Source organism: Bombus pyrosoma, linkage group LG1 (genome assembly GCF_014825855.1).
Source record: "Bombus pyrosoma isolate SC7728 linkage group LG1, ASM1482585v1, whole genome shotgun sequence".
NCBI lineage: Eukaryota > Metazoa > Arthropoda > Insecta > Hymenoptera > Apidae > Bombus > Bombus pyrosoma.
The window spans coordinates 13950064-13964760 of NC_057770.1; the positions used below are offsets into that span (position 1 = coordinate 13950064).

At 31.7% G+C, this 14697-nt stretch overlaps 1 protein-coding gene across 3 annotated transcripts in view; it reads right to left on the reverse strand.

The window, feature by feature from the left end:
• Nucleotides 1-365: 365 nt before the first annotated feature.
• The window catches only part of LOC122570633, a 58239-nt gene continuing 43907 nt past the window's right edge, over nt 366-14697 (reverse strand). For all 3 annotated transcript variants that reach the window (XM_043733343.1, XM_043733246.1, XM_043733434.1), the window contains one exon: nt 366-1278. In XM_043733343.1, the coding sequence (XP_043589278.1) occupies nt 981-1278 (298 nt within the window). In that variant the 3' untranslated portion in view covers nt 366-980. The remainder of the gene's footprint in view (nt 1279-14697) is intronic.

Genomic DNA, 14697 nt, shown 5'->3' on the forward strand with positions numbered 1-14697 from the left:
TGAAAAAGTGATGTCAGTCATATGTTTGTCAATGAGAAATCTATAGAATCACAAAATCAACAGTCTTATATGTATGACTGCTTAACAGACAACAAATACTTAATTTCTTATAGTTCTTTAATGAAATATCTTCGCATATGGAACCTTTTTTATCTATTTGACTTATTGAATACCGCAACATCAGTTTGGCACTACATAATGTTTCGGGATACCCGTAAGCGCGTACAAGTGACGTCACACGCTGAATTGTTTGAAATTTAAATGGTGCACTTCGAAACATAGATTGTAAAATTATACTCAGTATATTAATGTATTATAAAAATAATGCCTTAAATCGTAAAAGAGTAAATAATTATTCAATGTTATTTGTTGTGAGAAATTTTAATTTTAATATACTTTGATACAAACTTTTATAACATGTATCGTAATTAAATGTTAATGTTAAGCGTAGTGGAAAGGTTAATTATAATCGCCCAAGATTATTATATCAGGAGTCCCATTGAAATCACCGACACTGTTTTCATCGACAACAACTCACCGACACCAGACTTTACCGAAAATGTTATTTCGCTGCGATAATACTGTAAGTTAGTTAAGGTTGTTGTCATTCGAAATTGTTATAGGTCAAATGTATATCTGGTGTCGGTGGAAAAAGCGTCGGATTTACATAGAACCCTGTATCAAAGGTCAAAAGATCTACATAATCGATTAGATACTTCTCCGTCATTAACTACTTAGCGAAATCTGCGTGTATCATGGTTTAGTAAACCATCGGCTACACTTATGGGCGGCATCTCTGAATTCTGGATATATTTTCCACCATAACACCATTTTTATCTCCCTTTACACGGTAATGTGTATTCTCTGTCTTTTTATTTAAAATAAAACGTTTTCTGGCCCTTGCACTTTTTTACGGTGGTTTTAATTCTTAACGATCTTAACCGGTTAAATCTTTCGGCCTCTAACAGTGCTAACACAATTTATTCCGTACTGTCAACAATAGCAGTATCGTCAAGAGTATGTAGCCAATTAAAGATCATCATATTTCTTTCATATTTGGATAATTGATTTCCACGTTCTCTTTCAACGTCTTTAATGGTCAAAGCATGGTTTCGTTCCTTTTGTCCCAATAATGCAGGTCCTGTAGTACCTGTTGTTCCAGGGACCAACAATGTAGTTCCAGAAGCTGTTTGTGCTGCACTCGCTACAACCTCCAACTGATCTAAATTGAATTCGCTTTGTGAAAGTCGCTCCAAAGCACGATATGTTGTTAACAATCTACAAATTATGAAAATTAGGTATTAATATTCAACTGTTACACACATTTCATATACTTCTTTTTTATTGTCATAATTGCTGAAGGAAACATGTAAAAATAAGTGTTGTTAATTTTCATGCTTTTACTGCCTTATTAATCGTTTTAAAACCCAATATTACGCTTATCAAGAAATGATCATATCAATATTAGTACTAGAATCTTTCTTGCTTTGTAATATTATTTTTGATTTGTTATATAGGGTGTAAGAAATGTTTGTCACAGTCTATGTTAAGGAATTAGAAAAATACATGGTATCATCAGCGACCTCTATTAGGACGACATCTATTGGGGCGAAATCAAAACATTCCTTTGTTCTAAATCTTTTGTCTCTTAGCTAAACAGTCGTTAATCGCATTCTGTTCTGCATTTATATATAAAGAGTTTTGTCATAAAAATAAAAGATAAAGCGTGGTTAATACAAACCCTACTTCATTCTTAGATTAATAGAGATCTGTTAAAGAGTGAACTGCAAAATTGATTTTGACTTTCAAACTCAAGGTTAAAATGTTTTTTATTGCATTTCATTCTGTTTTTCTTGCATTTCGTTTCTGGAATTGTGTTGCAACTCGTCCGTTTATCTCGAAAAACGACAAAGTTTTATAACTTTTTGGACTAACTTTATTTACAATATACTTATACAGTGGGACATTGATGAACTGGCGAATTTCTGAAGCAATCGAAGCAATGCTGCTAAGTACATACCATATTGTCTCATTATGGATAAGGTCGTGATTATAAACAGAGCGGCGTTAAGCCGAGCTTGATAATGCGAGCGGCAAGAGTAACGAGACAGCGGCAGAAAATAAATTAAACTCATAAATTTATATAAGATAACCTATACAGTAACTACGCAACAGAGCAAAGACCGATATTTACCACTGTGTATTCCATTATATTTATTTTTTTAGCAGGTATCTAAGCGGTAAATAGATAGTAACGATAAATACTTTGGAATATTTTGGTATCGAATCTTTAATCAGGTGTAGGCCGATTTTATGGCAAGATAATCATAAGTATTGTAGAAATATACATTTTTTTTGCGCGCGAGGAGGGGAAAATGCTGTTACGCATGTCCAGAGTGGACTATGTGGGACTATGGGAAGGAATAGGGAGTAGCGGCATAATTTTCCCGTTTTTCTGGATGTTTATGCGGAGCTCAATGTTGGCGCCACAAATGTCAATTTTGCCGCTTATCGCTCGCCGCTCTGTATAATCACGACCTAACTAATCTCCACTATTTATTTTATTTTAATTTAACGGCAAATACAAAAGAATGTGATAACAAGGAATCACAAATTTTAGTGGTAATATAAAGGCAATGTAAATGCAAAGGAAGGTGAAGCCCTACAATGAATAGATTTAGGTGAGGCATTAAGATTAATTTCTTTTTATTTGGCGTAGGTGAATCTAACGTTGGTGATTGGAGCAAAACAAAACAAAAATGGTAACGTTCTCTTGAAATAATAAGTTACAAACTACGCCCGAATAGAAGAATTAAAAAAAACTATTAATGAAGACAATAAAAAGACATTTTGTTTCTGGATTTCATATGAAGGAGATATGACAATCAGTGTCCGGGATTTGGAGTGACCGTCGGTTACGTCCCGTGACTCTCTACATAAACAAAATGTCTAATCACCCTTATTGCGGACCCATCAAAAATCTTAGCGTTTTTATAGTTAAGGTTCTTAAGACCGCACAAGTATCTTTTGAATTGAATCATTCCTTAGAATTATTGTCCATTCAGAGAAAACACAGGAAACGAATTTTTTCTATGCAATGCCATCCCCGAGCGTCATTCGATTGGCAGCAATAACCGTTGCTCTCACTTTCCTAACCAAAATTGCCATTAACGAATCCGCTGGTTCCGTGCGTTAGACACATCCATCACAAACCTCCGCGACAGTACCATCACCGAACGACAGTAGTTTTTCAATCTTCAATCGGTCAACATTGTAACTTGCTAGTGATTCTTTCCGTGTATACTAAGGAGTGCAAATAAATTAACTGAACATAATACTACACCGCATCTTTAATTTACCGCCACCTTGAGCGTTAATCTAGTTCACGGATTGCGATCACTTCTGCCTGAACAGCCGAGCTAGGCAGACGTGACATTCTGCGCACGAGAATGTCAACTATTCTCTATGAAAAGCCACGAACAAAATAAAGAAGCCAATAAAACTAATCCTAGCAATCAGAAAAGCAGACAACACATAGGCCAGAAACAACAAAGAGCAAGCTGCAGAACTCTCTAACCACCTTTGTAATACATTTACTCCATATAATATTAACAATAGTAAAACCAAATGTCATTCAGACGAAGATGCGCAAAATACTAGTACTCCAACTAACAAGCACTACACCATACCTAATACAACAGCACAAGAAATTAGAATTCCCCCAAAATTAGAAAAAAATCTTCCTCCAGAAGCAATACGTTTAATCACAATAATATTCAATGCAATTTTAAGAATCTAATACTTTCCTAATTTATGGAAGCTAGCACAGATCATAATGTTATCTAAGTCAATATCACTACTTCCTATGTTTTCCAAAATACTAGAGAAAATAATATACGATCGCCTAAAACCAACAATAGAGAAAGAAAAATTAATACCAGATCACCAATTTGGATTCAGAAATAAACACTCCACGATAGAGCAAAAGCACAGGCTCGTCAACGAAATTTTACTAGCAATAGAAAAGAAACAATACTGTACAGCCCTTTTCATGGACATCGAGAAAGCATTTGACAAAGTGAACCGTGAAAGCCTCTGCAAACAATCAAAAAACATTTCTCGGAACAAATCGACCACTTACACAAATCATACCTAAGCAACAGAACCTTTGTAGTAAAAATAAAGGATGTATATTCTGAAGTAAAAGACATCAAGACAAGGGGTACTGCAAGAAAACGTCTTAGGTCCAATATTTTTTTTTTATTATTTAATTTGTACCTTACAATTTGTCCACTTTACAATTTGTTTATACATTTAGTAAATTTTTCTAACTCAATAGGACCAATATTATACACGGCCGACATACCAACAACTACCAACAGCAAAATACTGACATTCGCGGACGACGCGGCTGTACTAGTCAGGCACACTAATCTAGAAACAGCAGTCACATTATTACAAGAGCGTATCATAAAAATAGAAAAATGGCTACAAGATAAACAAATAAAAGCAAACCCCAGTAAATGCAACCATATTACAGTTACACGACGAAAACGGAAACCACCAAATATCCAATCGAATGGCACGCACATACCACAAACAAAGCAAGTTAAATACCTAGGACTCCACTNTAGACTCGCAACTTACATAGAAGCATCATATTAAATCAATAATAGACAAAATACAGATAGAAAGAAGACAGATATACTGGTTAACTAGTTGAAATTCTAAACTCAGCGTAAAAAATAAACTAAAAATTTACAAGACGATCATAATATCAATTTGAACGTCCGGAATATCACTATGGGAGACAGCAGCAATGAGTCACATAAATAAACTAGAGTCGCTACAATCGAAGATACTGAGGATAATAGTCAACGCCTCATGGTATGTCAGAAACGTGGATATACGCAAAGACCTAAAAATACGAACGGTCAAAGAAGAAATCAGTATGTACGCAGAAAAATACAAGGAAAGAACGGCAACACATCCAAACCAGCTGCTGAAACGAGCAAAACTGTCATAGAAAGAAGACTAAAAAGAAAACATCCCACTGACCTCACTAAAGAAATAAAATAGTCAAACTCGAAGATGGTATCCCGCTGGGAGTAGTCATCCACATGTTATTTAGCAATAAAGTTATAAAAATTTACCAAATGTCCAGCTGGACAAATTGTAAAGTACAAATTAAGTAATAAAAAAGAAAAACGGTTTGCGATATCAACCAATCGGTTGGAACCTGACTGATCGCCAATTAGTTGAGAATTGGCATCAATCAGTGCTCTGATTTTACAGGTAAAAGCTTGATTACAGCAAAATTTTGATGACAGCAAAAACAATGATTAATATTGATGGACAATTTACTACGAGTAAAATATGACTGAACAATTTTAAACATCGATACGGAATTCACCAAAATACTCATTCAAATAGAACAGCTATCTGCCGGCCATGCGGCAGTACCAATTGTTACCAATTGTCCAAAACCTTTTTATCAGAACTAATGAAGACTTTAATAAACTTCAGTTTATTAAAAAGGAGACAAGAATGCACTACTTTAGCGTATACTAAGATTTAAGAGATTATAAGCTCTACCTTCTTGTAATTGGTAATTCAATAAATCTAGAAGCATTTACACATGTTAGTGGCAATATTCTACCATGTAGATATACACTACTTATAGTAAAACGGCTTAGATGATCATTTTCATATCTCGGAATCAATTTTATATCTACTTTGTAGTATTCACAACAAAGTTTTTAAAGGACAAAAATATTCGTTTGAGGACTGTGTTATTAATAGGTCCATGTAATGTAATGCAAATGCATCCCTCCTAGTAAATGATAAGTTCCGTTCAAACAAAATTAAGGTAATATTTTTATTTTCACGTGTGATACCGAGTTTGCTCATCAAATTGTTCTAAAGGTATTGAAGAGGAATTATAAATAATTCTTGTTACTATATGTTCTATCACACTAAAGTGTAAGTTGATGTCAGTTAACATTACAGGAGCCGACATGTGATCCCTAATATTTTCAATATCTCCAAATACATATTGACAATAGTATTAATCCTATGCACTCGATATTGTAGGATTAAGATGTATGACAATTAATATTTTAAGATTCACGCATCAATATTGCTATTGATATAAGTAAGGATATTAATAATAATATTGATTACGTGCGATCAAAATTCAATATTATTAATCAATATTCATAGCGTAAACTCGAAGCAGGGATTTCAAGCAGAGTTGAGCAGTTACTGATTGTCTTATAATCACTTCCGTAATCGATTATTGAACTGTAATAATTACTCAATTAATTATTGATTAACTATGTAGGAAAAGCGGCTTCAACTTCAATAACCTTGACCTCGATATATGTTATTGTGGAGAATGTCTTGAGTCCACATTCACTTTGCCGAACCGTGGAACGATCGTGTTCAAAAGTTATGACAAAAAGAAAGTGGTATTTATTACATTAAATTTACTTCAAAATAAGTGATTAAAAATGAAATTGCATATACATTTGTGTACGTCTGCGATTCTAACAATTTCACGGTATGTTTAGGTTAATTTAGTAGGTTAGATCCCATGAGTTCAGTGTTCCCGAGGCGTCTGCGTCGCACCTGAAGACGACTACCATGAGGAATTTAATGGGAAAGAATTCTACGCTATCCTGCATCCTCTGTCCAGGGGCTATGGAGCATCTTTCGAAGATTTCCTTCGCGATAAAAGAGAGGAAGATTTCATGAGATGGATAGGGGAACAGAATCCCTAAATTCATCCAAAAATCCAACCTAAACCCTCTTTTCCGTATAATTACCAATCATTCTTAAGATAAATCAGTAATCATGAATAACTTTTGTAGTTTTTAATCAAGTCAATAACTTTTAAGCCATTAAGTGATTAATTTATGCATAGTTTATAAACTTAATTGTCCGATTCAATAGAAGTGATTGATATTCTTGATATCCATTTTAGCATATAATCATAATGTATAATCATAATCTTGTAAACTGCTTGTCAATCAAGTTCACAACCAGTAACACTACAAAGGATATCTACGCTGTGATTTTAATATCTTATAGTAATATATATAATTCTCTCCTGCAGAATGGCTAGTATCTACCATTGAGTTTATATAACTTTCATATCATCAGATCAAACTTTCAATTGTAGGTGATGCAAAATTTTTTTAATATTTGTCAGGGGAAAGTGCTATAAATTCTGATAAAATCGTATTGTGTATAAAGTGCAAATTGCAATGAGCGGTTATGGAAGATCAATCAATTTTATCACGCATTTGAAGCAAAAATACGAGGAAAAACATTGTAGGAGTACAAGACACATAAAACACGTGTAAAGTTTTGGACGGCCGCAAGTAAGTATTCGAAGAAAATTTATAAAGAAACTTTGGAATATTTTAACGCAAGACCAATTTGATAGAAATAGTATTAAATACTTAGTAATTATGTATAAAAAAAAATTTTCCTACAGATATAACCGCCACACAAGCTCAATTTTGGAGATATTAGCGAAAAACTATTACTACTACTGCACTGTATATTGCTTATACGTGTACGCTCATGGTACATATGTATCAGCATAGAATAACCGCTTATCTATTGTTTCTATGTCACATCACAGTGGCCGGCAGATAATCTCTATAACGGCCGAACTTTTAAGTATTTATTTCTTTTTTTTTTTTACTAACTCGGAACTAATTTGAAAATATAAAAGTCATCTGAACGCACAAATCTCGCAAGTATCATCAGCCGCTTGTCGGCAACCACTATTTAAAATTACACAAACTCAAACGTTACTATCCCAGAAAAATGAAAACACTGATCGATTTGATCGACGTGAGAAGACTGATTATTACCCGATACGTAATATAATTTTGTATATTAGGGTAGCTGAATTGAAAAAATTAATCTATATCTAATGGGGATAATCAATGTTTTCATTTTACTGCGACAAGATTTGCATTTGTGTAACAATTGCGAAAGGCAGCCCTTGAATTATGTGAGGTTTGTGTGTTAGAAAAGAGATTCTTTTGTATAATTTTTAAACCATTTCACATTAGACAACCTTGCATTTCTAGCTTCGACCATTGTGCTTTATAACATATTTCTACTCTATCCTTTTGAGGTACTTTTTCGACCAATTTACCTATTATGCACATGTGTTTATAGAAACAGTAGATAAACGGTTACATCATGCAGATATATACGTTGCCATGGATGTGCATGTATAGGCAAGAGTCAATACAGTAGTAATGTAGTATCGTGAAAAAAAAGGCCTAATTAGAGATCGATCAAATCATAAAAACAGTGTCGTTTGCCCCTCAGTTGTTAGTTTACATCGAAGAAAGCCTATGTGACTAAGATCACCTAGTTCTTGCGGAGCATGGGTGCGGTGAGATTAGAGAAAAAAGAAAAGAACGCTAGAGGAGAAGGACGATTTTAGGTTCAAAGAGTGTTGACCGAGAGGTCAGAGTGTGCGAATCGAGAAGTGAGTGTGAATCGAGAGTCAGAGTTAGTCTAGAAGTCGAGGAGTAGAGTTGTTAGCGTTGTCGAGTTGCGAGAGTTGTTTGAGATAGAGTGCATTTTTTGTATTTAGTTCCAGTTAAACAACCATCGTTTTCTGTCTAATTAATATCTGTACAGTCAATTTATTGTAAATAAATTGTAAATAGTCGGGGAAAAATTTATATCTAAATTTCCCCGATACTACAGTAGTAACAGTTTTTTGCCAAAACCTCGGAAATTAAAACCGAACGGCTGTTATACACGTAGCAAAAAGTTGTTTAGAATGATTAATTTTACAACATATTTAAATTTCATCAAAATTAAGTGTAGCCCCTTTTATGCATAATTATCAAATATTTCTTAGTCTTAATGATACCATCAAAGCGCGTAGATTTTTTTATCGGCATGTAGATTGCATGTTATAAGCGGTCGTTATCTTAGCCAACAGATTGAGAATGAATATATACTTATTATTATGAACAAATAAAATATAATTTAGAACATGTACAGTTTGTACGCAGAATCGTTGATATATAGACAAGTAGGAAAAACAGTTTTCTTGGAGCTATCGCACACTGGATATGTAATAATTTAGAAAGAATGTCTGTTGCTTTAGCATCCCGGAGTTCTCGTGGAATTTACAGTTCAATTAGAATAAACGAGTTGTTTGAAGAAATATATTCTAATCTATAAAACGACAATTACAATTTTGTTAAAACGTACAAAACGTTTGGAATAAAAGAGAAATATGTAAATAATTCTAAACAGGTCTTGAATGGAATGGAACATGCTAGTGACAGCTCTGAATCTCACAATGGAAACAAAAATGGAAGAAAGGCACTTGTAAATTAAAATTCATGTTTATTAATCATTCCATTGCACAGTTTCATAACAATATCATTTACGTTGGGGTTCATATACGTTAAATTTCTATATTACTGCTGATGCAACTAAGATTTTACAAAAGTCAACAGAATTGGCAATCGTAAATAATAAAACCATCAAGAAATGTAACATTGTATGGAAAATGACAGTTCATCCAAAAACTACTTAAATAAATCAAGAAGTTTAGGACATACTCTTAATAAATTAGATAGAACAGCCTGTACGATTTTTTATGCCAAATTTTTAATATACAAGAAAAAAGTAGCGAATTACACAGAACTCTTGATATAAAAAATCCACTGAATAATCAGGATTTCAATATCTGAGGGAATATTTAAACTATACTAAACTTTTTGTTATCTCACTTACTATATAATTCAAGGCGAGTATAATAATATAAGGCGAGCAAAGCTTGAAAAAACGATACATTTTGAGTGAATTTTTTGCAAGTTACTTCTAGAAGCAATTTTAAATAGTATGAAAGTAAGATTGAATGAATATTTATTTTTTCCTACTGGAGAAGCTCAGAAAGTTGCAATACCAGCTTTATCACACCCACGTATTAAGCATATGATTATCTTAAGTATAAATGTATCAAAAAGAAAATCTAACTTTGCTAAAAAGCCGTAGTGGCTAAAATAATTCTGACTCAAATCTCTCCAAAAAGGACCAGAAAATAATTCGTACAATGAGAATTGGAGAATAATTGTGACTTTAACGACAAATTTCTCTACTTCTAAGACAGAATTAGACATATTATATTTCATGTGAGAGCAACAACGAAATTTAAATATTTTCGACAAATATCCATTGATAAAAATAGCTTTTATTTTATGTAATCAGCTCCTGTAGAGAGATTATTCTCATATGCTATAATATTTAAAAATCTGAAAGCACATAAATTGTAATATTATAAAAGCATATCCTACTTGAATATCAAAGTAAGTAATTTGGGTGAAACTATAGAAACAATGATTAGACTCCGATTTCCACGATTTTTGTATGCATATGTGTAGAAGCTGACACTTTGAATAACTTCTTCCTATACATATAAGGCTTGAACTCGCTTAGTTTCCGAGATATCTACGGCAAACTTCCGGTATCACTACAGTGGATTCTGTTTATAGTTGTGCGTTTGTAGTAGTGTATGCATTATGCTAACTGATGATTAAGTCAATCATTAAGTGTAATCATTTCATGACTAATAATTATTAAAGTTATTATTGATTATAACAACTTTTATTACTTCTCCTAGTCATTAGTCAATGATTACTCATTATTAATCAGTATAATCAAATGATCTGTAATCAGTAATCAGGAATAGCTCAATTTTACATTAATCATAATTTTCGATCATTAATCAGATTACGAATTAGCCATGTTCAAGTATACCTGATAAATTTTCAAATTAGATTTTCTCGAAAACTAAACCTTAAATGAAAAAATTTTATTCCATATTTTGCTCTTAATTTTTCATAAGCAATCACCTTGTGATCGCTTGTACATTTTATCCGGTCGCACCCTGTATATTAAATATATCAAACTCAACTTTCTCGAAAGTATTGTATGACAAAATTTTATATATTTTTGACTTATTTTTTCACGTATAATCAGCCCGTTGCTAATTGTATCATAATTACTGGAACACTCTGTATCAATAATATTGATCGTGTACGGTCTCTAAGAAAGATTGAAATGGATTGACATTATTATCAAATTACATTTAACAATACATATTATTGACCATGTGCGGACCCCTGATAGAAGTCTTTTATACGTGGAACAAAATACCATTATAAAATTGTAGTTTCATCTTTGGAAACATAAAATTTCTATTTCATATATATCGAATTGACCAACTTATCAGAAGGCCAGGAAATTTTACAGTTTGCCCATCATATAAAATATTATAAAATGACAAACAAATTAGAATATAGCAAGATAGTCATTGCTATCCAAAATAGTTTAGACAATCAAACAATTGAAAATAAAAACAAAACATATAAATAAAATAAAATAAAAGATTTTTTTTATTTAAAATTGTACTAAAAAGAAACTAATTTCTTTAAACAGGTATCATTAAGTAATTGATTGTAGTATTAATATATTATATTACATAAAACAAGGGAACCTGTATATATTGAGCACACACAGTAATTCTATAATAGGTATCATTCAATTAGTGAATTAATATTACTAAAAATAAAGATCAAGCGGGCTCATTGTTTTAACCTTGTTAATTTAATTTAACAATTCTCTAATCATTACAGGGTAAAAATGGAAGAATATTTGACTCATGAATCCGAACTTTATCTAATGAAATAGAGGATCTCCGAAAGTGTTAAAATACTGAGAACTATTGGAACTTTGGAACTAAACTAATATGAGCTTGCCAGGTTTTTATTCTTAGTAAATGAGATCAACAAAGAAGTGATGCCTATTATATGATTGCCGCGTGTGCTTAACATACACAGATTCCACTGTATATTATTATTACATTCAATTACTTAATGATACCTAATTAAGAAAATTATTTTCTTCTTTTTATTAACTTTTCAAATTTTGTTAATTTATATATTTTATTTTTTACTTTTTAATCATTATTTATCATCTGACAATATACATTGATGTAAAGATATAACGAATAAAGATATATAATGATATAACGACTTTTCAGATTTCACCTCAGCTAACCAGGCCACTCTTCCCAATAAAAAAAGAGTTGTCTACTGTTTAAAATTATGTGGTATTGTCGGAAATAAACATGTGTTCTAAATTTCAGCTTTCTAATTGTTCGGGAAGTGAGTGAAATTTCGCTTACAAAATTCCAAACAGACAAACAGATAAACAGAAAAGTAAGCTAAATGAAAACCATTAAAAATTAGGCGTGAAGAAGATGCTTCCATATACAGGGTATCTCATTGTGATTTACCCACTCAATTATCTTTTAAACTATTCAATATTCGAAAAAAAAAATTTCAAATAAAATTTACTTAGTTTCGACAGGGACATCGTGTGATGGGTACAAATCTTATCTAGGAGGACGCGCTCTTGTGAATTTAGAATAACCTTTATTTTTTAAAATGCCACTATATGTTTTTTATGCGTCATTTGATTCTCATTCTAATTCTGCAAAAAGTATTAAAGTTCTTGGATCGAATAATGATTAGTTTAAAAGATATTTTAACTTTAATGTTTTAGAAATTATCATATGGAAGGTAAGGAAAAAATAAACAAAAAAGTATTGCGTTTTCGTTTCTTATCATTTATATGATAAGTTTTACAACATTAAATCTAAAATGTCTTTTAAACTAAATATTTTTCGACCCAAGTATCTTAATAACTTTTTGAGCAGAATTAAAATATGCATTGAATGGTGTATAAAGAAATGTATAATTCCATTTAAAAAAAAGACAAAGACCACCTTGATATTTCGAAGACACACCCATTTAAATAAGGTTTGTCATCATCATAAGATGTCCTCATTGAAGTAAAGTAAATTTTAAACATTTTATTCGAATAATGAATATTTTAAGAAATAATTGTGTGGATAGATTAAAATAAGATAGCTGTAGATACAACTGTATATGTATATGAATAATAAATAGATGTGTATGTTATATATGTGTGTATTGTGATATGTTAGATATTATGTATATATACAAACAAGAAATTGCATTTTTTATGAAATAACATGCCTATCGTGCATATAAATTTTTAATTTTTCTTTCTAAGGCTATACACGCACTAGCGACAATTTGTTGCGCGACAATTTTGTCACTCTTGCTCGCATCAATCAAAAGTTCAATTTTCTCTTTTTCTAATAACAAGAAGATTTGAAAAAGGCAGGTTGTAGTCGCATCGACAAATGCGCGCAAAGTGAATGTTCTTTTCGTAAACTACAAAACTGTTGTCGGACATATTGTAGCTAGTGCGCGTATAACTTAAGTCCCGACTATCTAATGCGTTTTGGTTCTTTATGAAACGGTTTAACGGAGGTTCCATTGCATTTACATTTCAATGTCACATATGACGTAAATAAAGACAATCATTTGGATATTTGCTGTGAAGAATGTGTAATACCATAGTAAAATATAATAGTGGTTAATCAATCTATTATTCATATTTGGAGAGTAAAGTAAATTAAATTTAATATGATCTGATAAGATTATAGTTGACATAGAAATGTTCTCGTACTGCTTCGTTCCATTATTGAAACAACAGAAAATTAATGAATAACGGAACAGTATTATGCTTAGAAAAAATTTCAAGTTACTATAATTTTCAGCGACTCGATCAGTACTTCAGTCAAAAACTTTTAGCACAATTTCCTGCTAAACATCAAACGTTTCCTTGTCGTATGCGCATATCCATTGATGATGACTTTGTATAATACAGCTTATCGCTATATTCACTTATAAAAGTGGCTCTTCCAATAGCAACCATTTAAGTCAAAAGAATGCTAATTTGGGCAAATAGAATTTTCAATCCTCCCCCACGATTCAGAGATTGTAAATTTGTGGGCAGGGATTATTGACAATAATATTGACCTTGTTTATTTACCTGCACAGTCTGACAAGTTAAAATCAGTTACATTTTCTATGTTTACAACATAACTGCACTACAGTGTTATAATCCATCACATTTTTCTTGACTAGTTTATTCAATCTTTAATCGATTGAAACTTGTTGTCTTCCATTATTCCATTCTTCCATTATTTTTCCATTATTTTTTATTGAATTTGGATATATTTTATCAATAACGCGAAGTGGATTTTTACATACCATACTGATAGATGGCATCAATTCCATAATTGATACCATTACCAAAGTATGTTGGTGCAGAATCAAATGATAAAATTATTTATGTATCTACTTAATCTAACAGCTAATGACACTTTAATATAACTTTCAAGAGAATGGTTAGGTTGCACTATATGATTCCAGTACTATATGCTGAGATTTAATTAAGATAAGATTGAAAACTAACTAAGATAGGAATGTAATAGAAATATATCAAACTAAAATAAGAATTAAAAATAACTGAGAGACTAACTGAGATTTAATCTTGTAATAAGTAGGATACAGTGCAATAAACAAAGACCTTGAGTATCAAGATCAAAATCAAGATCTATTTTGTGATCTATTTTTTGACCGATCTCTACTTATCCAGAGGCCGAATCAGTTTCATAAGCAATATTATCTTTTTTTATTCTGCATATTTACAAAAAAAAAATATAAAATTGAATAATAATTAATAATTAATTCTTAAACCAAC